The 25,639-nt window shown below is 42.5% G+C and overlaps 2 protein-coding genes and 1 long non-coding RNA gene across 5 annotated transcripts; 2 read left to right on the top strand and 1 right to left on the bottom strand.

Annotated features, from left to right (window-relative positions):
• The first annotated feature begins 54 nt into the window (after positions 1–54).
• LOC139992627 (PTB domain-containing engulfment adapter protein 1) lies at positions 55–16,730 on the top strand. 3 transcript variants are annotated; one of them, XM_072013643.1, is made up of 10 exons: positions 1,863–2,045; positions 2,180–2,393; positions 11,887–11,993; positions 12,075–12,142; positions 13,392–13,574; positions 13,651–13,977; positions 14,121–14,335; positions 14,431–14,645; positions 15,042–15,268; positions 15,341–16,730. In XM_072013643.1, the coding sequence occupies exons 3-10, from the start codon at positions 11,924–11,926 to the stop codon at positions 15,413–15,415; spliced, it is 1,380 nt and encodes a 459-aa protein (XP_071869744.1). In that variant the 5' UTR covers positions 1,863–2,045; positions 2,180–2,393; positions 11,887–11,923; the 3' UTR covers positions 15,416–16,730. The 3 variants fall into 3 exon arrangements, with proteins under 3 accessions (XP_071869742.1, XP_071869744.1, XP_071869743.1); XM_072013641.1 differs by lacking the exons at positions 1,863–2,045; positions 2,180–2,393 and adding an exon at positions 55–213; XM_072013642.1 differs by lacking the exons at positions 1,863–2,045; positions 2,180–2,393 and adding an exon at positions 6,190–6,527.
• Positions 16,731–17,403: 673 nt separating this feature from the next.
• Positions 17,404–25,306, top strand: Clic (chloride intracellular channel protein 5). The gene is made up of 4 exons (XM_072013644.1): positions 17,404–17,621; positions 22,983–23,288; positions 23,390–23,716; positions 23,822–25,306. Exons 1-4 carry the CDS (start codon positions 17,553–17,555, stop codon positions 23,900–23,902), a joined length of 783 nt encoding a protein of 260 aa, XP_071869745.1. The 5' UTR covers positions 17,404–17,552; the 3' UTR covers positions 23,903–25,306.
• LOC139992634 (uncharacterized) lies at positions 17,425–18,301 on the bottom strand. Its single transcript, XR_011801168.1, has 2 exons — positions 18,024–18,301; positions 17,425–17,938 (listed from the first exon to the last, which is right to left on the bottom strand). It is a non-coding gene; the product is annotated as an uncharacterized lncRNA (long non-coding RNA).
• Positions 25,307–25,639: the final 333 nt, after the last annotated feature.

Genomic DNA, 25,639 nt, shown 5'->3' with positions numbered 1-25,639 from the left:
ATATGTACATCAGCGCGACGAATGTATTTCGATACTAGAGGGAGCTAGCTACTCGACAGGCAGTCCCGTCTAACTCTCAAACTCTCGAACAGATTTTTTCTCATTCGCATTGGTGGGTTCTGTGTTGTCGGAACAGGTGGATTGCGTTCAGGGAAAGCGGACGATAGTGTAGAAACGTCAATCGCCCAGTCACACGATAATTCATCGGTGTCGGTGAGTGAAAACATTTAATTAAACCGGGATCTCGCTGTCTAAAAAGAATCGGCCTATTTTTAATTGTCTCGTCGCGTCGCGCCGGTATTTACGAAAAGAACAAAGAAAGAAGGAAACAGATAAAGACGTTTTTAAACCAGAGACACGGGACTTTCTATTTCGGCATTTTTACGCGGTATAAGCGAATACGAGCGGCGGAGTAGCGAAAGGCGATAGATGGACGAGGATAGATGAAGAACAGAGAGAAATGTAAAGGCCTGCTCGCGATCTAGACAACGCTGGCAAATGCAACGTTCCTTTAGCAGAAAGGCGATCATAGATCGTGCATATTTCTGGTGAAAACATTTTTCCTTTTCGCGCTTTCTGTTCTTCACGTGACTCACGACGATGTTTAAGATTTCAAACTACGTCGATTCGCGCTCCTTCGCCTTATGTGTTGTAATCGTTATTCCGTGCATCTTAATTTGACCGATGCTTTTCATTACTCACTGCTATTTCTCCGGGAAACAAACAAACTTCATGAATCATATTATCGAAACTCAATTGTATTTGTTAAATTCACAAGTTTTAAGTCGATTACGATTTGCCGAACTCGAAGATAATTCAATATCGTAAACATTGGAAACGGTTTGAACGGATAAATCAAAATTTCGATGTCACGTCGTGGATTAAGTCAAGGGCACAATAGGAACGGTGCCCTGTGGATACCACGAAAAAAAGGTCGTAAAGATCTCTTACAGCTTACAGTCGGTTTCACGTTGACGGTAGCTGTATCACAGTTAACTTATTTCGTATTCGTACGGCGAATATGTATCTGATGTCACGACAAACGCACGGTACGTACGTGCGGGTTCCCTTTTCGTCGCAACTGATTCGATGAAGTGGTTCCGTTGCTTGCACGGACAGAGATCGTTTGTCGTGCTTATCATTTAATAAATAGACGTATGTATATTGCCGAGCGTAGATAACTTTTCATATCGCACGAACGCCCACTGTCAATCCGTTCGAAATATCACCGCTCTTCAGCTTTCCTGTTTTCGATCGATCTTGCTCTCGGTATTTCATACTTAATTTTTCAACACGTCGATACTTTGCAGTTAACCCGAAGGGAACTTAATTTCCTCGCCAACGTGACGTTTGCGAGAAGATCGATGAAACTCGACTAATTGTTAAGGGATCACCCGGTGCATAGTCGGAAAGATTCGAGGCGCATACGTTTCGTAGAATCAGCCAGCGAACGAGGCTCATACCTGTCGTCCGGGAGGACTTGCTTTCGGAGGGGCATTATCCTTTATCGTCGTATTTCTTTTTCTTTAAATATTCTGCTCTCTAAGAGATTCTCTTCTTTTTTCGTTCTCGCATTAAGGAGTTTTTGGTTGCAACATATACGTATACATACGGAGGAACAGGTTTGTTTTTTTCCTAAATAATGTGTTTGCGAGTCGATTATGTTTGGATACGAGCAGACAGTATCCTTCTTCGAACGTGTATGTGTATACACATATTCTGAAATTATGACCAGAAATAATAGTCGATCAAAAGCAGCAATCTGGTAACGTGTAACTAATGTAATCGCACTTACGTAAAAGGATTTATAAGCGTACGCATACGTTTTCAGCTGCGCGATTACCGTATTTTTCGTAATTCTGTTAACCATGTTTTACGAAATCGCACTTATCTTTCGATCGGTCGACAAAAATTACGGCCCACAACCTGGAAGATCACGATGACAATTCCTCAAGAGACGAGAGAGAAAAACGGCTACGGTTACGAGGTGAATCGAATTGTCGTATCGTGGATGATCGCATTTTTGGCAAACTATCTTTTCCTCGGTAAGTACGCAGCGGCGGAGAGATAAAACGATAAATTACGAGATTCTTATAAATTCTCTCCAATTGAAAATTTACTCGTTAAATAAATTCTTTCGAAACGAAGATTCTAACAGATTCGTATTCGTCATTCTCAGGAAAGAGAAAAATCTTGCTCGAAGCTTCGATAGTAGACGTTTGACGCCTGAGAAGGTTTTAACCTCTATTCGCAACACGGTTGATAATTTTAATAAACAACGCACCTTACGACGATCCGATGCTAAAACAAAGTTACTTAAAAGCGGGGCAACTTTGTCATCCTCCGAAACTACCTACTAGCTACGGCACTGTGAGAAAGTCACGGGGCACAGGGTAAGAGAACCGACGACGTTGTCATTGTCGTTTTCGTTTCGCTTTGTCTCCATGTTCCTCGTAACCACCAGTCATGTTGACGTACTGACGCGCTTGTGTACAAATAAACGTGCATTATTTCTATGTAAACGACGCTCCAATAATAACTCGACGATCCGCGAAGACGTGGAACGCATCCGCTATTATTATTCAAGGAGACCAGAGTGACGCTCTTTTTCGACAATTCTTTGTTCGATGGGCGAATAATTGTTTGCGAGAAACTCGTTAATAGTTGGTGATAGTCTTATTTAATACGCATAGGTTTCTAATTACATCGTGTCCCACGAGACGCGTCTTGTCGCTGAATAATTATGTACTTTTGAACAGTGCAGTCCGAGCTACGTGTCTCGTATGACGATACCGCGGAAATGATTCTTCGATGCATGCAACACGAGACTGCTAATCCCATACCAACTTTCAATGTCTCGTAAATATATAAAGATTTTTTTTAATTAATACGCATATATACGGATTAATGCGATAAGAATCTTTGTGTGTTCCAACGAATTTCTTGGAACATTTAATCGTTTAATATTTTGCTGATCGTTGCGCTTGTTGCTCGTTAATTCTTCTTTGAACTGTTTAGGTAATAAAAATATCAACGTATTTTACATACTATGAAGGAGAATTACATACTATGTACAGTTTGCCCGGAACCCTCGTGTACGACAATGAGTTTGAAAGTTCGGTTTATGACCTGTCACGAGGCACGGCGTTAGCGCAGTAAAAACGGTGGACAGAATAGCTGCTGACTGCCGACGGTCAAGATCATCACGGTCGACTGAAACCGACTGATTACACGCTGATATATGGGTATTATATAGAACGCGTAATTAATCCACGACCGTGTTTTTCATACGTAACGAAACGATATAGGAAAAAGGCTATTCTTCCGGGAGGGGCGGAAGAAACGTGCTGCACACTGCACTGCACTGATATCCCGAAACGGAGCGTCGCATCGCCCGTTACAAACACGGAAATCGTATTTACAGCTTGGCCGTTAACGCGTTAATCGCCCTCTCGACTTCTTTGCGATCGATGCACACGGATTTGTAATCGTATACCACTCTACTACAGGTTGCAACTACGTTTCAGGGATTTTCCAACAACTTTCGAACATGGAATAGAGCCCATACTTTGTAATCTTTTACATCAAGTAAATTAAATTAATAAGTCTATGCGTGTACGAACAATTGTTCTCATAGAAATGCTCGTCCCTCTTCCGTTAACCTTCGTTTAAATATCGTTGACGCGCAAATTATATGTCACGAATCTCTTCTATTCTATATTCCATCCTTTCCTCTTCCGTCATAATCTATGGAGATAATCGCGGGCCTGAAACACAGCCCAGATTCTAAATTCTACGGATAGTCGAGTATTCGGCAATTTCCCATCAACGTTTTTACAGTTTGTTAACAATTTTATGGGTGAATTAAAATTGCCATCACAGTAATTGCAATTTTGTGAAAGAGCGTTACAGAGGTGGGCGGCGTAATCGTTATTGATTATCGGTTAAATTCATGTATTCTATGTATCGAAACTCCGCAAACACGCATATTGTATTATACGTATAATAGATTAATAGCTTCGTATTTGCCGTATTTTATCAGGTGGGCGTACACTGTCGAAGGAATTGTTGCGTTCATTTGATCGATATTAAATTGCCAATATCACAATGGAAATTTGCTTTTTTTAGCATCGAGAGATTTGTTTTATCGTTTTGGGGATAAAATTCTTCGTTCGCGATTTTGGATCTCCTTTTGCAATTAATTTCCGGACTTCCCGGGCATGGTATCAACGATACGCCTGGAATGTTCATGCGTCGCCACTAATGCATATGTATGTCAAGCATAGCGAATCGAGATATACTTTCCCTGCTTTCGCGCGTATCCACCGTCCAAGACGAATTCGCTAGCGATCGAGTATATTGTCCGAGGTGGTCAGTAGCGAAACCGGAACTCGAGAAAGTTCCAAAAAGAATAGATGGTCGAGTGGAGAAAATTGCTCTGTACGAATACGTGCGTGCGAAGATGCGAATGCTAGGTATAAATAGATTCGGTAGACTTGTTTGTCGAGCGTTTACGGAGAAGAATGCGACGTAAAAATGACATTCGTGGATGGCAGACGATGAAAACAAAAATTGTGCAATCGTCTCTTCGCTATACGATTGTATAATGAACGAGGAGATATGCATATGGAAAAAAAAAACCGGTTCTCTGTTCTCTGTTCTCTGTTCTCTGTTCTCTGTTCTCTGGTATCTGTTATCGGTGCTGAATCATACTTAAAACCTGTCGACTTGTTTCGCGTTCACATCAATTTCACGATGACGTCTGTCCAGTACTCACGCGGTAGGAAAACATTAACGGCTCGTGTATAAGCGAATTTTTCTCTCAACGATACTTTATCTTGCTGTTCTTTTCGTCACGTTACAACGTTGCGTCTTTTCGTTGGGAATTCCGCTGATTTGGCATTTAATTTTGGTCCCGGCAAATAAGATATCGAGGACTACTAGACCGTGGACCGGTAGACGTTGCTTCGAGTTTCAAATATATTTTCAATTTTAACGAACGAAAGTTAAAATGCCGAGGGAAACGTGCAATCATCTTGATTATACGTAAGAATTTCGCAAAGGGAAATCCATTTGTTGTGAGATCCATTTGCGGGCCATTCGCATGGAAAATATTTGTTGCTGTTGCGCCAAACTCTCGAAGCTACTTTCATTTCGTACGGTCGGCGATTCTGTAATTCAGCGTTATTTTCTCACGCATAGGCTATTGCGTTCGCGGTTCTCGTACTTTTAGCTACAAAGAAGTGGAGAGGAGCGCGCTTAAAGCAGTTTATTAACTGACGCGTGTTACATACGCCGGCGAATACAGGCCGGGCATCCTGTCGTACAGTCTCGTCCTAAATTTCTTTCTCTCGTTTTCGTGAAACCTCGCGAGTGGATGTTTTTTTATTCGGTTGAAAAATGAAAGAGCCGGTACGGCAACGTCCTTCGATCGATGATATTCGATATGATATTACGGTGGATCTCGTGAAAATGAATCGTGAAAATCGTGAAAATCGAACGAATCGCTATGGGGATCGATCACGGGAAAAATTCCATCATCCGGAGGGGGGGGGGCAGGGGGGATTACAAATGGATGTTGCGACAAGTATAGGCTATTCTTCCCCCTCGATGATCCGCGGCAGAAGAGGATAGACGACTATGGTCTCGGTCGTGGCTGGTACCGCCATCCTCTTATCCCTTCTCGTTCTATCGAATACGATCTACGATCGGCGATCGACGATCGCGCTTCTCTCTGTGTCCTTGTATCTTCCGTCCATGTGTTAAAGTCTTTCCGTCGTTTCGTTCGATCGTATCGCAACGGTTATCCGGTAATTTTTTCGTTCGTATCCTTTTGTCAATATTGTAACGTGGCTCGTTTATATTTCAGTAGCGGTTTCCGCGACAGCGACGATAAAAGTGGAAGAAGGATAAGATAGAACGGATAGAGGAACGATGGAAGACGAACTGTTTCACGGAATATCTGTAAATGGCGATCGGTGGTAAATTCGAACGAAAGTAGCGGATGAGGACAAAGGACCGTGGTCTCGACCGTGGCTGGTACCACCACCTATCGAGCCTTCTCGTTCTACCGAATAATGTAACAGCACCGCAGCGATTCGACTCCCACGACTGGTTCCGCCAGTAGAGTCGGTCGAGATCGTTCGCGCTCGGCCCCCTCCGATAGCTCCGAAGCGCTCGCTGCTTGCAGGCTTGTTTGCTCGAGTCGTTCGGTTTCATTCGGCTAATCAACGCGCGCGCCGATCAGTTCGCCATGAGTAGTCGAACGATTCGCGTTTATTGAGCTTCTCGTCTTTTCCTTTTCCTTCTTTCTTTTTCGATACTTGCCATTTGCTCGTGGGTTCGTCGCTGCTCCTTGTAACTTGTAACTTGCAACTCGTAACTCGTAAGTCGTTGGCGAATCGATCTCGATCGTGGGCATGTGTTACGTGCGATTCGTCTAGCTTCTCCGGATACACATACATACATACGTACATACGTAGATACGTACGTAGATACGTATATACGCGGTGAAGAGAACGCGCAGGGTAAGTTTTCAAAGTTCCGCAAGGACTCACAGCCGTATCCTTTTACGTGCTCGGACACGTTTCGCGGTTGGTTGACTCTATTCTTCTATCTCTTCTATCTCTTCTATCTCTTCTACCTCTGCTACCTCTGCTCTATCCTTCGAAGCACTTTTGCACTTTTGTTTGTTTAACCGCAACGGTGTTAAAACAGCTTTCTCAGCTCACCCTTCGGCTTCGCCCGTATAAATCGTCGCGGATTCGAAAGTCATCGTTCGTGCTTTGTGCGGGGCGCGTTCCTATCCGCGTAGATCGCAGTTGTCCTTGCGACTTGATGCATCTAAATGGAAACGAATCGTTCGTTGGAATCATCGATGCTTCTCAAACGAAAGAGGAAGAACGAAGCACGTTTGCGGTTTCACTTTTCATTGGCCAACGTTACGTTCGAAAAGTTTACGACCAAGATTACGTTATGCTCTTTGTAAGCCAAGTGACCAGTACCTTTGAACCTTCTACTTTCTATCGGCGTTGCGCTATTTACTTTGTTGTCTGTTCGTAATGGATCTGCTCTCAACGATAATAACTTACAACGCGAAACTTCGAAGCCGCGATGTACGATTCTACGTATGTACGATGGTGACGCGACAGAATTTTCTTATTGAGATCGCGATATCGACGATTGTATTAATCGTTATACGAATCCTAATATTAATTGGGTCGCGTAGTCTCGATCTTCACAGTGGTACAAGTATTTAGAGGTCGCGAAATGCTTTTAAAAAATGCTGTAACCTAGAGGTTATCGGTAACTTTAATTGTGGATAAGTGGATTTAAAAAGCACGTAGATGATCTTTTATGCGTATGCAGACTTACGATTATCGGTGCACAAAAGGCCTGATATGGAAACTAATGTCAGAGGTCGGCGTTCGAAAGGGCAAGTTGCGTTTCAGTTGGAATTGAATCGAAAGATAATAAGTCGAGCGTCGCCTTCGTTAACTTTTTCGTCGGTGTAGTTGAGTAACTGTGAGAGAAAGAAGCATTTGACGGCGAAGAGTTTGCTCGATGCCGTTAAGAAACTGGCTGACGAACCAGAGTTTGTTCACGCTTGGAAATGTAACCGTAACGATTGTTCGCATTACGCAATGATTTGCAGTTGCCGAGACGACGTTAAATTTCTATCTTCTCTTCTCTTTTCTTTTCCTCGAGCGTGCCGCTCGACCAGGAACTCGTAATACGATACTCGCGTGGCGACCACCGTAATAACGCCGGAGGACGAAGAAAAAAAATATACGTTTAGAGTACATTTAGAGGCAGGTGTAGAGCAAAGGGGTTGGGGGGGGAGGGGGACGGAGGACGACACGACGTTGCAAATGAAACTGCGTTTCTCGATCGTTGTCAATCGACGTTAGAGGCATCGTCGATTTGCTGGGATAACCGTATTTCTTAGCAGTTGCTAGTTTTTAGTGAAAATGTAAGAAACAGGTTTAACTGGGACAATGAGTTTCCGTATTGACATTGGAAAGCAGACAACGACGAAAGATGCATCGTTTTGTTCGATGCCGATAGATCGTTCGCGGGCTACGTGTTTTTTTTCTTTTTTTTTTTTTTTCCGATAAATCGAATGTGGGTCATGATCGCGATCGTTAATGGTACGAAACTGACTTTTCGCCTAAATGGATCAGCTGAAAATGATTGACGGCGGTAGAAGCGCGGCAGAAAGCATTCTCTAATCGTCCGCATCCGCTGGAAAAACAGTGGCCAATTACGGTTAGCCCTGTCGAATGTATGTTTAATCGTAGATTGATGGTGCCACGTAGATTCTTCGGGTAATGACTCGCGAAAGGTGCTCGTAAGTTCTTCGCGTTCCTTCCTTCTTCCCCTTCTTGCGTTCTTGTCTCTCTCTCTCTCTCCCTCTCTCCAGTCTCTGCAGTTCGCTTCACGCGCTAACGATTTCGCGTTCGATTTCACACGTTAGTCAAAAATACTTTCGACGAATCTTCCGTGTACGTTTTAAATTAGAAAGTTTCGTGCGACTGCTGATCGCGCGTGAACGTTTCGACGATAAGCAGCGGGGGGCTTCGTTAATCGTTGTTCGAATAAGGGGCCGAGGATCGAATTAACAACGGCGGTTAGTCGATCGATTCTAGGGATGATGGTCAGGGGACGGTAAAATGTATCTGACGTATCGGTGACAGAGTCTCACCTTGAACGTTATGCAATCCGCTATTAACATACGCATAGCTACGTTGGCTGGGGTTAGTTCAGAGAAAAACTACGTTGCGTTGGTTCGTAATCGACTGCGTTGTTTAACTTTAAACGGTGTCAGTGTCTTGGCGAGCGATTAGAAAATTCTACGCAATTGTTTCCTCTGCTGGAACGTAGCTTTTTTCTTTTCTCGACAGTGACGATAGGCATTACCGAATGTTTCGTAACAGTCTTGGCGTACACAGCGAAATCCTGAATTAAAGCGTCGAGCAACATTTTATGCTTTTTAGTAGAGATTGAGCCAAGGCTAGCTAACGGATGTGACTATGTCGCGTAAGGTTTCGCGTTTTATCTTTCTCCCTTACTTTCTTCGTTTTCATACTCTCCATGGTTTTTCGTCGTTTCGGCAACCTTTCTTTTCTTTTCTTTCTTCGCTTTCCTTCTTCCCGTTCTTGCCCGACGATTGTAATTAATTGCTCCACAGAATTGGAGTTTTCTCCCTTTGAAATTTAAAGCGGTGGCCGATGCCGAATTATAACGAGAGAAACGGTGACAATTTAAGGAAGGAAAAATAGCGTAAACAACTGGCTTCCAATGGTTTAGAATAAAAGACGAACAGGGGAAATAGCAGCAAGCTCTCCGATACCTGTCCGTACGGCCGTCCAAGCCTCTCCAACTTTGACGCTTGACCGATATTGCGACCTTCTATCGCGTACCTCTTCCTATATACGTACCGCGTCTACGTTCTAACGGTCGTCTAATAGAGTAATTACATTGTCTGGTGCGAGATGTGTACGGTTAAAGGTGGCGAGCGTCTAGCAAAAGGAAAAACTGAGCGGGGAAGGGACAGATTCGTTCGCGGCTCGTTCGAAATTGCTGGCGAAAGTTGTTGACGTTATCCGGGATACGAGTACGCGTAGTTGCAGTCTCGTGCTACCACGACGTTCAACGTTACCTGTTTGTTATTCGCAACGGGAACTTGCCGGTAATTAAACGTTTTAAAAATCCTGCGAAGAAGGAAAAAAGAAGAGAAGAAAAAAAGGTTCAACGGAGCGGCGTCTGTTACAGAGAACGGGTTAGGGAAGGTACTGTGCCCGTTGCGTTGTTTAAACTGGATGGGCTCGTAACGCGATACTTTGCAAGTACAGGCGGAACGGTTCTGACTTTCGTATCGCGTAGTATTATTAGCGTACATTTCTCGACGGTGCGTGCATGCGGTGGTGGTACACAGGGTTCGAGTGGAATTGAGAAAAGGCCGCACAGTCTTGGTAAAGAAGTGCCACTTCTAGCTACGCTAGCGGTGCCACCACGGTGCATTCCTCTATTCGCATTTACGATTTAGCCTGGCGTTTCGTACGTATTCGACGAATTATCGCGTAACGTTAAGCACACGAATCGGAGAAATGAAAGGACGAATATGCGGCACGTGGATACGAGATACGCGATACGAAACGCGCGTGTCTGACGATTTTTTTCGTCCTTCCATCGCATCGGATACATCGAGCACGAGTCGAGTTTGAAACGGAACACCGGGTAGAGCTGGATGCAAGCTGTCACGCAACAGGTGTTGTACGCATCGGCGATCCAAGTCCACCGACGGTTTACTACTCGCACGGTCGATTCCGCTTATGAATTTTCACGTAATTTCTGATATACGCGGTTTAAACGTTGTGTAAAAATATGAGTTACAACCTCGTAATTATCCTTGCAAACTCTGCGCTGTCGAGTCATCGGTAGAACGAGGGATCTCGGTGGAAACGCGATTCGTTCGCGTTGCTCCTTTCTCGGGTAATTGGTAACGCATTGTGTCACCGAGAACGACGGAACCCAGTTCTCATGAGTTGCAAGAGCCGGCGCGGCGTGACGTGTAGGACGACGAACGCGCGCAAGTTGAACGCGATTCCAGAGAAGGACAAAGAAGGGAGTTGTGCGAGTCGGACGGAAAGGGACTATGGCATAGAGTATAGAGTATAGAGTATAGAGCATAGAGCATAGAGCACAAAATACAGAGTACAGAGTATAGGTGTAGGACGACAAGTGACGGCATTGCCCGGCTTTTAATCCGGTGTACGATACGGCTCATATAGGGCTCATACAGCGAAGAACCACGGCAACAACCGGCGCGCGATACACGCGGACCGGGCAAACGCTTTGGTTCGACCTCTTTGTGGGCTACGTGGGAGGAATAGGAAGTCGTGCATTAAATCCGAACCTCCACCTTTCAACGCTTAAACGCTTCTCAAATAGAATGTACAGGATACCGGCGCGAACCGGCACGCTCTGCGCACAAAAGCGAGATCGTGATTGCGCTCATTTTTCAGTTAACACACCGAGGAATTCTCCTTCTTTCTCGTTAGCCTCATTCCGCTCGAGTTGCTTCGAAACTAGCCGTTCGTTCGATCGAAACAGACCGCGTTAGAAAAGAAAGCAACCCTTGGAAATTTCAGCAGCGGAGTCTGGCTACGCGACGAAACGATCGAGGCGTGGCTACCACACGTCCGATAACGATCCGGGTTAACGCTGATAACACGTACTGCTATAGGATACATAAGGATACACCGAACCATAGTTGTTGCAGTTGTTCGACGTAACGGCGCCGACGCGCGTTTGATCCAATTGAATCGGTAGAATAAGTCGCAAAGTGAGAATAGTGTCATGTGCGAGATGATGAAACGCGAAAGGATTTAGCCTTCGTGCCCAAGGCTGACTGCTACGACGGTGAACGATCGTCCGCGCCTTAAGCCTTAAGCCGGTTTTACGCCAGTCCATTCGAGGAACGATGTACGCGGCGGTACTATCTGCTCCTTATCGTTTCTCTCGGCTAGGTATATCGTGTCCACCGAAATCTGCTAGGGTCGCCGGTAGAAGCGAGTTTGCGATAGAACGACCGACGGGAAATGCTTTCCTCGACCAACGATAAACGGAATATATCGTTACAGAGGATGCATCGGTCTCGATTATTTTACCCATGTACCGCTGCTGGATCGGCTATGATCGAAACAAACGGAGGAAAAAATCCGACCCGCTTCCCACTATCACTCGTGAATAGCGAAAAGCGTTTTAGTTTTTCCTTTTAACAGAAACGATCTCAAGTTCGCGATAAAGACAGGACGAAGAGGAAATTCTTCCTTGTTACGCGTGGCGTCAAAAATAATTTTGCAACTTTTTTCTCTTTTACAGGTATCGGTGAATAGGTGAAAATTAAAGAACCGACGATATGAGAAACTCAACGTTATTGAAATGGGCGCAGAACTCGGCCAACAGTAAAAATCAAACCGGCAAGAATGGTAAGCGGGTTTCTTTATGACTGCGGCGTGTGCGACGCAGCGTGTACGGTTATGCGTAAGATCAGTGAATTCTATTTGCAGGAACGAATAGGAATTGGATACACCCACCAGATGCGCTCCAAAAAGGCCACATCGCCTACTTAGTCAAGGTACAGTTTACTTTCGTCGCTGTGGAACTAGCAGAACCATGTTACCGCTTTTCCTAAGAATTCAAAGAGAAAAGAAAATACAAAAGAAGCTCAGCTTTTAAAAAACTGTATGTTTACATGTATATGATATACCGAGGCTTCGACCATATCATCCAAGTCATAATAACCGAGTTTAGTAATGCGGCGGCGAGGTCGGCTCTGTTGCGAAATTTGCAAATCACAAGTAAAAATAAACATTCGCTCGATATTCATCCGCGTAGTCAAGCTTTCCGGCAAGGTTAATTGAACTTGGAACGGTGTCTTCTGCACGATTGTATGATCTGTGGCAAGATAGATGAAAATTACGGTGAATGTACGTATACGTAGAAACGAACGTGGAAAATGGATAAACTAAAGTTGGACCGTTCGATCTGCGCCGACTGTTCCAACTGGGATATTTTTTAGCTGATAACGCACGGCACACTGAACACGCGAGGAAATAATTCCAAATGCTCGACGGAGAAGAAAGCGAACCCAATTTTCTGCCAACGTAAAGCGTTAAAAAAACATTTTTATCTATCGTTGATTTCTTAACCTGGCTAGGCCGTCGTTCTTGATCTTTTAATAATCGATGATATCCGACAGGACAAACGTTTGTCCAATTTATTTTATCGCGCTTAAAAATTGCATAATTGTTCTCTTCGCCACCTGCCACGGCAACTATATCGCGTGTATGTTTATCGCGATACGATTACACACGCGTTAAGAATAAAATTGGTCAAAGTTGGAAGCGACGAAATGTCGGTTGTACCTTGAAATTTCGCCGACGAATAAGTTTCGCTATTCTTTCGAGCGAATTGAACGAGCCGTCACCGCGTATACGGCATTGTTTCTCAATCATTCTGTATAACTCGAACTGTATAGTGCGATCTTCGTAAAAGATACCCTTCTTTGTCTCTTTACGATTTCAACTCTCCAACGAATTCTTTTTTAACGATTCAAATCGAAAGATAAAACGAATTACTAGTTCTAGCATTTGTTGTCGACGTCATTCTATATACGATATATTTGTTATTGCGATTAGAGATGTATATTATCAGGGTTATTATCGCGAGGCAATGGTTTATCGTAATATAAACGGACAAAGGGAAAAAGACATGTTAAACGAAACGTATAACGCAACATTTGCACGCTCGATCATCAAGGATTCTCTTCTCTTTGTTTACAAAATAAATTATTTCCATCGTAATTTGTTTGTTATACTTTTTAGTATCTGGGCAGCACAGAAGTGGATCAACCTAAAGGCATCGAGGTTGTGAAAGAAGCTATTTGTAAGCTCAAGTTTAATCAACAGTTGAGGAAAAGCGAAGGGACGAAAACACCTAAGGTGGAACTGACCATAAGCATCGACGGAGTTGCGATTCAGGAGCCGAAAACGAAAACATCGGCAAAGGTATGGCGGTATTTCTTATATTTCCTACCGCATCGTTGTCGTGTTGCGTCCAGTTAACGATCCGCTTCTTTTTTAGCGAATTATGCACCAATATCCACTACATAGAATATCGTACTGTGCTGATGATAAAGGCGAGAAAAAGTTCTTCAGCTTTATCGCAAAAGAGGAAGACGCCGAGAGGCATACTTGCTTCGTCTTCGTTAGCGATAAATTAGCTGAAGAGATCACGTTGACGATTGGCCAAGCCTTTGACTTGGCCTACAGGCGGTTCTTAGAAACATCGGGCAAAGATTTGGAAACGCAAAGGCGCTGCATGGTACTGCAGCAAAAAATAAAACGATTGGAACACGAGAATAACGTATATCGCCAGCGGTTACAGGACATAGCTGCTATCAAAGGATCGGTTGGTTTCAACGATTAGTCTTTGTTAAAACACAATTTCTAAAAAACCAATATCTTCGATATGCAAACAACATATTTTATACAGTAGTATTACGTTGTATTTTAAAATACAAGTCTTAACGCTTCGTGAGAACTTTCTTCCAGGCTGATGTGTCAGCGTACTTGTCGCAACACAATCTTCCGGATATTCTGCACGTGCCTGGCGCCACCAACGAAACAACGCAAGTAAATGGCTTGGCAAATAAATCTTCCCTTGGTAATATAAATGACAGTAATGGGAATACGTCGAATGGATCGCAGCAACCACCCCCGGTTCCTCCAAGGAGTTTCGAGAAAACGTTCGACGACAACTTTATCGGGTATGTAGAAATATCTATGTAGAAACGTGAACAAATGGTAAGATAAACGTGTTTTAAGATAAGGTAAGTTATATTTAATGATTTTCCATGAAAAGGAGCGAACCTACACCAACACCGTCGGTTGGTACCAAATTGGAAGGGCTGTTGATGGACGAATTCGAGGAGGATTTCAACCCTAGGGCATACGAAACTGCAGCAAATGGTTTGACAAATCATCAATCCAGTCATAACAGTCTTCTAAATGGCCAAGTGTCCTCCAATTCCAACTTTTTCTCACAAAGCAATGGCACTACAAGTCCACCACCATTATGTAAGTTAATTTCTTCCTATATCTTGCAGTCTCCATTTTTCTTTCTCCATTTCTTTCTCCATTTCTTTCTCCATTACGCGAAAGGAAGGACGTTGTTGGAAGCCATATCTGCTTTTCGTTCTCCCCGTCTCATCCTTTTCATCTTCGCTCTGTCATTTCGCGGCTCGTCGTTCTTTTACCCTTCACTTTTCCATCCGCCTGTTAGTCTACAGTTTCCGATGCCATCCGAAACTGTAACGGGCCAAGGACCGCGCTGAGACAAGCGTCCTACCAACTACGAATAAATCGTGTTGCACAGATGCTGGCTGAAAAATCGATTCGGATTTCATCCCCTCGATTACGAAACATCCGATCACTGTTTGTCGTAGTAAACTCTAATATTCTACGTTTATTTAGTGGCCCCACCGCCGAAAGCGAAGGATTCCAGACGTCAAAATGGGCTGAAAGAAGATTTATTTGGTAGTATTCCTTTCAATCCCACACCATCCGTTAACGCAAAAAATGAATTCAATGATCCGTTCGAAATGGGCGAATTCGGAGCTACAACGGCGATTTCTAATCCTAGCCAACAAGAATTAGAAAATGCGATTGGTCTTTTAGATAAGAAGCTGCTCGAAATGAAGGTATAGTTCGTGACTAACGTGAAACTGCCATATATTTAAGTATCTTTCATTTTTATCATATTGGTGTTGCAGGATGGTTTTAGTAGAGGTCTGTCAATCGATACCGATGACTTTTCGTTGGAAAGTTTGGATCCGTTGCGAAATTGAATCAAATTGAGAGTTCTTTTGGAAAGAAGAAGGCAATTCGTTCGTTATCGTATGTTCGTTCGAAAGCGTGAAGGTCCGGCAAACGAATAGGCAAATTAGGAACATACATCTTTGCGAAACCAAAATTAGTCAATTACTATTATAATTATGTTAATCATATATTTATCATAATATTTGATATTTATCACATGCCTACTGAATATCAATAGTAGCTCTATTAGTCTCGACGCCAAACACTGCAGAGACTTTGTTGTCAGGCATAGGAAAAGCATAGGAAAACAAATGGTATTATAGATACTCGTATAATATCTTATAATATATACATATGTATTAATACTGTTTGTTTCTTTTCTTTTTTTTCTTTCTTTCTTTCTTTCTTTTTTTTTAATAAAGACTTGAATTATTTTAACAGCATATAAGAAAATAGCAATACGAGATATTTGAACAGAATTTCCTACCGCAGTTTATTCTATATATCAAGTGTGAAATTTTCAAGTCAAATATTCTACGTCTTTGTTTTTACATACATAAATGAATCAACCAACCTGCGTGCCTTTCATAAGCCAACATTTAATAAACTAAACCGAAATTAGTCACTTCATAGAGCTAATTCTTGTTGTTAAAGTTATTATTTGTAATGTATAAACCTTACCGAGTGTGTGGGCGTACGCGCGTGCGAGCGCGTGCGTTTTGGCAAATAATCCATTCCATAGACGAAATGCCCCGTCCTTGTGTACAAGAATGTGAAATTTAGAATCACGAGAGACTGTTGTTCTTAATCTCATTTAAGTAAATATTCAAAACGTTACAAATTTCAATGAAAAAGAGAAAAAAAGTTATATTATTATATATCTTTCTGCGGATACGATCGATCATCCGTGTGCATCTTTCCATCGTGAATTAACAAAGAGGAAAATATCGAAACACTAACTGAAATGATAGTTCGAATCATTTCTATCGATGGACAATATTGTACATCTAACTGCTAAATTTTTTCTATCGGTCTTTCATACTTTTCCCTTTCTCTCATTCTCCATTATATTCATTTAGTATCGTAATACACACACACACACGTATATATATATGAAGGATATAAGAAAAGTGTAAAATAATATGAGTGTTGTAGAAGGTTTTAGTCGTACAATTTTATAGACACTTATGCGTACGTACGTCGTGCAATGTTCGAGACGAGAGAAACTGACGTCTGGTACAATAAGAAGAATATTATTAATTATGTACATATGAAATGCTGTTTTATTATTGTTGCTCTATTGTTTAAGCACTATCGTTAACAATATAATGCGTAAATAATGTAGCTGAGAAATTCGTTTTATTCAACCCACAGTTATTTAAGTTCTTCAATTCCAATTTCATAGATACTTTCATTTGAATTTCAAGTAACCGAATCTAAAGTATCGACAACTCTTCTTTCAATACATCGAATTAGTACGCTTCTCGATTTAGTACGCATATATTGATTAATTGTTTATTTGTCACGTATATATCTATTATCTCACTAGCAATGAAACACGATTATCGTGAAACCAATTGGAAAATGTGTATGTACAAACGTTAAAGACGTTCTCGCTAAACATTGTCTCGCTTATTAATAGCACGAATATGATGTAATATAACGAACGACTGTTGAAATACTTTGACAACCTTTGAAAAGTATATGCTTTCGATAAATATTTTGTAAGTTGTGGATAGTACATTTTCAGATTTGTTTCAAATTTAACCAATACAATATGTATAATCGCGATAGCCGTGTTTCGGTATTATAGCATTTAGGCATTATAACGTTAATGAGTGCTCGGATACTTTTCTGTGCAGCCGCGTTGATATGTACATACGTATTTGCGATTGAAAGGGCGAAAGGTTGCCGCTTCCGTAAACGTTAGATTTGCATTCTCTATTATGCCAACCGAGGTCGGTAACGTCGAATTGCGTGGTTCTCCATGGCGCGGCGCTATTGTCGTAAACGTGGCGAAGCACGCGCTGCGTCAGTATTTCGCGAGCCTCGATCGCGTACTGTTGCAGTTGGTCGTAGAGGAAGGAGCTGTCCTGTTCGATAGTGAACTGCGGAGTACGATAAAAAAGTGCCTTTCGTCTAAAGTAAGGAAGTACGATCGCAAGGATGGCGGACGACAGCCACGAGAACGGCACGAGCAACGGCGACGTTCCCGAGATCGAGTTGATCATCAAGGTGAGTTTATACTACGCGTGGAACGAAGACGAGGAAGGAGGAAGAGACAGGGAAAAAAGGCGATCGTTTCGTGCACGATATGGGCGTGGATCGAACGACTGGTTTTCTTCCTGTACTTTCTTCTTCTTCCTGCCGATGTTTCTTCCTCTTCTATCCGGTGACGAGGAGTCGCCGTCGAAACGACCGTTTCCGACGAAGATACGTGTGCATCGTTTATAGTTTATGGTATGGAAAATAGAGAAGCTGCTTCGAGTGACCATCGACCGTTTACAAGTAGCGTCGAACCGCTTCTTTCGCCTTTGTTTTCTTCACCCTTTCTACAGTTTGGTCGATTAATTCGCTGATCGATGAGATGTGTCGAAAATCGAACGAACGACGATAAATTGAACTTTGGTACGTTACTGGAATATGGTGGCAGAGCGTGAGATATGCGTTATTTCGAAAGCTTTTTCGTATTCGTCGATCGCTAGTTGCAAGCACAAGGGACATCTGCGAGTATGGTAAGTATACGAAACCATTTCCTGCGAGGAAACCGACGTAACGCTATGCGAACAAATACAGACGTAAATACGTATGTACGAACGGTGATTCTGGTTGGCCGCGTTTTCTACGTCATTGACTCCTCTCTAGAAAAAGGAAACCCTTGGCTCTTATCTCGTACGTACGATACATTTTGACGATAATATATCTTTCCTTTCTCTCTCTTTTTTCTTTTTTTCTTTTTTTCGAGTCTGTTCGCTTTTAATGGACCAACTTTTCTTCCACCCCGCCTCTCCCTTTTTCCCGCCTAATTCGTCAGTGGAAAATACAAACTTGCGCGACCACGACGACGCATTTGCACCGGCCATATATCAATTTAACGAGATTAGAGAAGCATTTATATGTGTATGTAGCCATCGCTATACGAAGGATAAGAAAACAACTGGAAGGTCTATTCGGTCTATTCTTGTACTAATTAGAGTACCGCGAAAATAAAGAATTTTTGCCATCTTGATGTCGTACTTTTCGATTACAATCGGTGGATAATATCGAAAGATAACGATCGAAATTAATTTGGCAAATGTGTACGAACGTCAGCGGTAAAATTATTCGATGACTCGATAATTCTTTTTACTGGTTTCTTGCGTTGTTCTATCGCGTTATATCGAGAATATTGCATGTAACTGTAAACAATGCGTGTACGCGTATTAAAAGACGAATTTTGTTTCTCGATATAGAGAATAATAATGGAGGTAGACTCGCGCGGCGATCGATTTGATCGAGAACGAACTCGATTCCATTTCTCGGAATGCTCTTTCACCATATTTTCTAGAAAAACGTCTCCGTAGAAGGAAAGAGGCTTCCTTCGATCGTCCAATTACGAATTGTCGATTAAACTTTCGCCGATCGAATCTAACGGTTGATTATTTCAGGCAATGGGTAACGCTAATCTTATCGTATCTGTTCGACGGGGAGTTTGACGCGAATTTCCTCGTAAACAGCTCCTCTTCTTATCGTTGTCAGCATCTTAATAAATAAATAACCGAGCGAACGTGTATCGGAATCGATTTCGTCGCACGCGTCTCACGAGACGATCGGTGAACGAGATTCGTTACACTTCAATTTTCGAATTTTCATCCGAGATGCGATTCTCGTTCTCTTTTCTCGTTTAATGCATCTCTTTTGCAGAATGATTCGAAAGCATTTAGATTGTCCGAAAGCTTTAGATTAAAGTTCTTTAAATATTTTAGATTAGATTAGATTAGATTAGATTAGATTAGATAGATGGATAGATAGATAGAGCGAGATTAGAGTTTTAAGAGATCGGATAGCCGATATCAGAGATTTGGAACGTTCAAGGTTTATAACCTGTTAATCGAATTAAAACCGCTAGAAAATTAAAATACGAAGAAAAAATTGTAAATATGTAGTCGGCGTTCGTTTTTCTAAGCATAAATATGACAGAATCTAGTAAGTAATAGAATTTATATCGTAAATAAATATTACGTTAAAAATTCCTATTATATATATTACGTTATAAGAGTTTAAGAATCCAAATATCTCGATACCTCGTCTTAGCTGGTGGTTAACAGGTAACTAAAAGAAAGATTTTCAAGCTGAATACTCTTCCATGGACCTAATTTTCATGCTTGGAATGCTGTGGATTTTTGTAATTACACACTGACCAAGAAAAAGAGAGAGAGAGAGAGAGAGAGAGAGAAATAGCGATGCGGATATCTCATTTACCAAGGCTCAAACGAATAATACGACGGAACAAATGGAAGCTAGATTAGGCATAGATTTCTGTTACCTATCAAACGGTTATGGCGAGTACCAGTATTAAATATTTCGAATATTTTATCTGCTTTTGCACGTTACGAACGTTTATATGTCGTGCGCATTGTGCGAAACGTTTTAAAACTTTATTAGCGCCCCAACGAAGCTCGAGTTATCGCAAGTATATTGGTAAAGTGTGAAACGTATCGGAAAATCTGTTTAACCGGAGTATTCGTTTCTGAAAAATCAAACGTTACGCCGACGATACTCACAGGCAACGATATAGGTACCATATAGGAATCGCGTCTCTGATTCGAGATGAAACGCCTAAATGTTTCATAATATAAGCATAATTGTCCCGTAAACGCATAAAAATTCAGGGTCCAGCGACGAGGGAGCAGAGACAGACAGCCTTATAAGTAGAATCCTACAGGAGCGAGAGCCTACTCAACGACGGCGTTCGTTACAAGAAGAGATTTAATGGTAACTGGCCGACCTTGCACTCGGAAGGCGATCATGCGAGGTCTTCGTAAAGTGTGTCAAACGGGATGAAACGACGGGGAGCTCGGCGAGGTCCTCGAGATTCTACCGTTAAACGATGAACTCCTTTACCTTCCGCTTTCCTCGCTCTTCTGGCTTTCCCCCGTGCGTAAACACACCTCCCCTTCCCTCCTTTTCTCCTCATCGTCCGTCATAGTTCTCTCTTCACCTTGCTCGTCCACGTTGCTTCTCATCGGTCCTCGTGAATTCGCCGTAAATCCTTTAACCGTTAATCTCGTCCCCATCTCGAGAATGAGTCATCTTTGCCTTCTTATTTGCATACAGGTTACGGTGTTGATGCGTGGGCTAAAATGTTCTAACGCGATAAATAAAGTAAGTGGGGTAAAATGGTCTGCGTGTAACGTATTCCGTTGTACGTACTGTACGAAGAATCGTAAGGTCGTTACGAGGATTGCCCGATGTCACGAGTAATATATAAAATTCCGTGTACCGGTGTGTCCGACCGAGCAGCAGGCTGGCGATCTCTGCACCGAGACACGGTGGCGAGAGATACGCCAATGCAAATTTTCCCACACGAGAGAAAAGGAATTTTTATCGAAGCCGATGCCGAGAAGCAGCTGGATCTAGCTCGAGCGTTAATCGTTTTACGTTTGATCGTCCATTTTTATTCATAGTGTGGTGTATCAGCTAAAAGGTTGTAGTAAAGCGAGAAAGAGAGAGAGAGAGAGAGAGAGAGAGAGAGAACGATATGACGGTCGTCGTATCTTTAAAATACGGAAAAAAACCTACGACATACATAGTATATGCGTCATACAACTGTATTCATTATGCACGTACGTGTACCGCTGTTAGACGTTGGTTCGCGAGAGCGAATATTCGCCTATTTACCGTATGCCGTGCATTATACAGCAAGTTGTTCGATGACGTGTTGCATCCGTGAGCATTGTTCCCTTCCTTTTTACATCTTGTCCTCTTCTATGCCAATATACCGAAGCCAAGCATTCTAATCGTATGTGCATCGCAGGTAAAAGCCGCTCGATGTGTTCTATAATTCTGTTCGTCGGTCAAGTTGAAACGGGAATCCCGTGTAGTTGCAGCGGTGCGCGTAGAAACGCGCTTATTTCGAAAGAAACGAGGAATTTGCTTCGATGGACTATCGGCACGCGCGTTTCGTCTTCGGCTCATCCACGTTTCAGGCAGCTTGCTGGGCAAAAATCGGAGAATCGCGTTACCCGACACTTTGTCGTTGCAAAACGATATGATATTATACGACGATAGACGTACCGTGCAACGATCGCAATTGAATTTTCAAACGGCGAGAGCGAGAGAAAGGAAGCAACGGCGGCAGGCACACGCGGTCAGAGAGCGAAAGATTACTCTTGCGCGTTCCGATCGAAGACGTTCGATGCCTCGTGACATTTGATTCGACGTCGACGCTTTCCGCGCCGTTCGTATTTCGTGACACGGATAACGTTACGATCGAACCTCTAACTCGTGTTTACTCTTTGCCTTTTCCATCCAGAAAACGTCCTTTCTATTATTTTTCAGAACGATTCTCGCGTAATATAATCGCCACGTCTGTTACGTAATCGGCAAGTAATCGGTGTCCGTCGATTCGCTGCTCGTTGTATTCTCGAAAACACGGAACTGACCAAGCGCAAAAGTGCCGCGTTTTAGCCTTGGCCGAAAAGTTGCCGAGCTTCGCGGATGAGAGGCCACGTTCGTTTCTTGGGAATCGGGATTTCTCGCGTCATTCGCTCTTAAAACTCGCGGGTCGAACTTGCGTCATCGTAAGAAAAAAAAAAAAAAAAAAAAAGAAGAAAATAATAATCAGTTCCTTTTTATCGTTCAACGCCAGGCTACCTACCATAGTTGCCGACTAACTAATATCTCGAACAGCTCAGAGGCTGGAGCGAGATGATCGTTGAAACGAAATGAAAATAGAAACCGTGTTCTTGGTAAAAGCTGGCACGTTGCCCATCTTTAATTTATCCGAATTGCATCGATACCGGGCCAATCTTTTACTCTTTTCCTTTCTTTCTTTTCTCTCTCTCTCTCTCTCTCTCTCTCTCTCTCTCTCTCTCTCTCTCTCTCTCTCTCTCTCTCTCTTTTTGTCTGTCTGTCTAATAATTAAAGCAAACATAGACACGCGAGAATTCGGGAAGCGAATTTCACGAGAGTCACGATTGATATGTAACTGGAATACGGGGTTTTTGTTTTTTTACCGTTGAGCGGGCTTGAAATAAAACGCGTTTCTTCTCATATGGCTATTATGTACGCGAGCCGAAGCTTTTAGCTGCGAGCGTATCTTTTGGTAAGGAATAAAGCAAGCTGCGTCATCGAGGGAAATAAATAAACCGTGACACGGAGAAAATGAGAGCGGAGCGAGTATATGTACTGTCGGTTTGTTCGATCAACTGGAGAAAACAGATATCGTTTCGTGTTCGCGTCGCTCGAGGGATTCTTTCGTGTTTGAACAGACTATTTTAGATTAGAGAGACGGTGAAAGTGACCATCGATTAAGTTTTTTCTTCGTTACGCTCGAGCTACTGTCGATTAACGCGCGATATACGATAAATTGACAATGGGAATATGTTTTTGCAGGCATCTACGATCGACGGTCGCCGAAAGGGTGCGTGCCTCTTCTGCCAGGAATACTTTATGGACCTGTATCTCCTCGCCGAATTGAAAACGATCTCTCTAAAAGTGACCACGGTCGACATGCAGAAACCGCCGCCCGATTTCCGTACCAATTTCCAGGCAACGCCACCGCCGATCCTAATCGATAACGGCGACGCGATATTGGAAAACGAGAAAATCGAACGGCACATAATGAAGAACATTCCCGGTGGACACAATCTGTTCGTGCAAGACAAAGAAGTGGCTACACTCGTTGAAAACTTGTTCAGCGTATGTACGACTGCTAAATGCCGAGAAACCGCTACTTTCTCGCCCCTCTAACAGACTACTAGCCGCTAAAGCGGTTTTTAAATACGCTATTTTTGTTCTAGAAATTGAAACTGTTACTACTGAACGCGAAGGATAAGGACAAAGATCCGAAATCGTCGTCCCTGATGGCACACTTGCGCAAAATCGACGAGCATCTGGGTCGTAAGGGTACACGTTTCCTCACAGGCGACACGATGTGCTGTTTCGACTGTGAACTTATGCCACGACTCCAACATATCAGGGTGGCCGGCAAATACTTTGCGGACTTTGAGATTCCGGAAACTTTGGTGCATCTCTGGCGATATATGCACCATATGTACAGGCTGGATGCCTTCTTGCAAAGTTGCCCGGCCGATCAGGATATCATCAACCATTACAAATTACAACAGGTCTGATATATATGCCAAAGCAACCACAGGCACACCTTTTCCTTTCCTTTCTTTTTTATTTGTTATTCCGTGACATCTTGTCAAAGTTACGCGTTATCGTTGCAGAGCATGAAAATGAAGAAGCACGAAGAGCTAGAGACCCCGACATTCACCACTAGTATTCCAATCGAGGTCAACGACGACTAGGCTGGACCTCTGCCGTCGGGTCTACGATCCTCGTTACTTCGATGCAGAAAAGTCGTCGACATCGCGGTGTAGACACGAGCAGTGCGAAAACAAAGTGGCACACAGTTGTATACATTTTCGATCAGAGTTTTAGTTCTTCCAATGGACGATTCCTTGGGAAAGATTTTCTTTGGAAAAAGAGGAGTCGGCTATTTGTAAAAAGCATATTAGGGGTCTGAGTACTCTTCTTGCGAACAAATTTCCATCGTCTAGGTATCGCTGCGCCGATCCCGCTACACCCGATTTATATAACACTTTTCCTACCTATATACCTGACAAATTATCGTCGACGCTTTTATGGCCTAAACCGATGCAGAACAAGTAGCTTTTTTACCGCAGGAGGCAGAAGAAGAACATACGTATATGAATGTATTAAGGCTTTCGAGAACGACCTGTAAGCGTATGCAGAAAACTTCAACGATATTTTCCTTTCCTTTCTTTCCATTTTCTTTTTCTTGTTTCCCCGCTACGTATGCGAAATCATACGTAACCTTCGTTTGAGTAGCATTATTCGTAGAAAAGGCATTTTAATCTTTTACGTATAACTTTAGATCAAAGGTAATGTATTTTTTGTTCTCCCTGCCGCGCGCGCTCGCTCTCCCCCCCCCCTCCCCTCCTTTCCTTCTCTCTTTTTTTTTTTTTTCTTCAATTAAAGGAACTAGGTATTCCATCGTCGTGTTTCGATGGCGAATGATCTTAACGCAAGTAGAAAATGCAAAAGGGACGTATGCATTTGAATTACGATTAACAATCGATTAGGTTGATATATTTCTTTATTGTTTCTCCTCTTTTTTTTTCTTTCCTTCGTTCATTCTTTCTTTCTTGCCTTTTTTTCTTTCTTTCTTTCTTTCTATCTATCTTTAAAATCCGTATTGTATTTATCACGCATCTAACGACTAATCAATAAATTGACTTATTGATGGTTATTCTTCAACAGCCATCCGCATTGACCATTATAATCCTCCATTGTATCAAGCTGTCTGAATGTAAGAAAAGATATTCTAGTCTCACGTACCACGTATAATATCAAAGCTCTGAACACTTGCTTCCAAGGTATTTTTTCTATATACAACGGAATCCTAGGAAATCGTAGTGCATACGTTTCTTCCAACCTCTACGTTATAATGAATTCGAACTTGCTTGCAGATGCTGACTTTATAAAAATGGAAAAAAAAAAAAAACTCGTCGTTTGGAAACAGTGCATATTTTTCATTGATATCGTTCGATGATTTAACAAATTCGGTACTTTGTATTCGTAATTGTATTATTACCATTGTATTGTAAATCGTTATTATTACTGCTATTGTACTATTTTGGTTTACACTTACGTAGAAACGAATATATTAATATCTACATTGACTTTTAGATTCGTAGTAGGTGCGTTTATTCGTCTTATTTCTTATGGGCAAGAATTCGTGAAACATCGAATTTTCGTAAAGATGTTGAGTAGATAAAAATCTGTCGTTAAAACGAGTAAAAGTACGCCTCTCTCTCTCTCTCTCTCTCTCTCTCTGCCTTAACGACACCGCTGGTCCATTCTGGCACGAGTTTTAAAATAGCACGCGGTTTCCCCTTGCTCGTGATTGCGACTGACTATTACGACGTGTTTTCCATTCATAAATAGGGAAGCACTTGCTGCGTGAGCCGCCATCTTGACTATGTGTAGTCAATAGAGCTCCTTTTATTTTCATCGTTTAA

Source organism: Bombus fervidus, chromosome 12, assembly GCF_041682495.2.
Source record: "Bombus fervidus isolate BK054 chromosome 12, iyBomFerv1, whole genome shotgun sequence".
Lineage (NCBI taxonomy): Eukaryota > Metazoa > Arthropoda > Insecta > Hymenoptera > Apidae > Bombus > Bombus fervidus.
The sequence above is the reverse complement of the archived record's forward strand: the minus strand, read 5'-3'. Positions and strand labels throughout refer to the sequence as shown.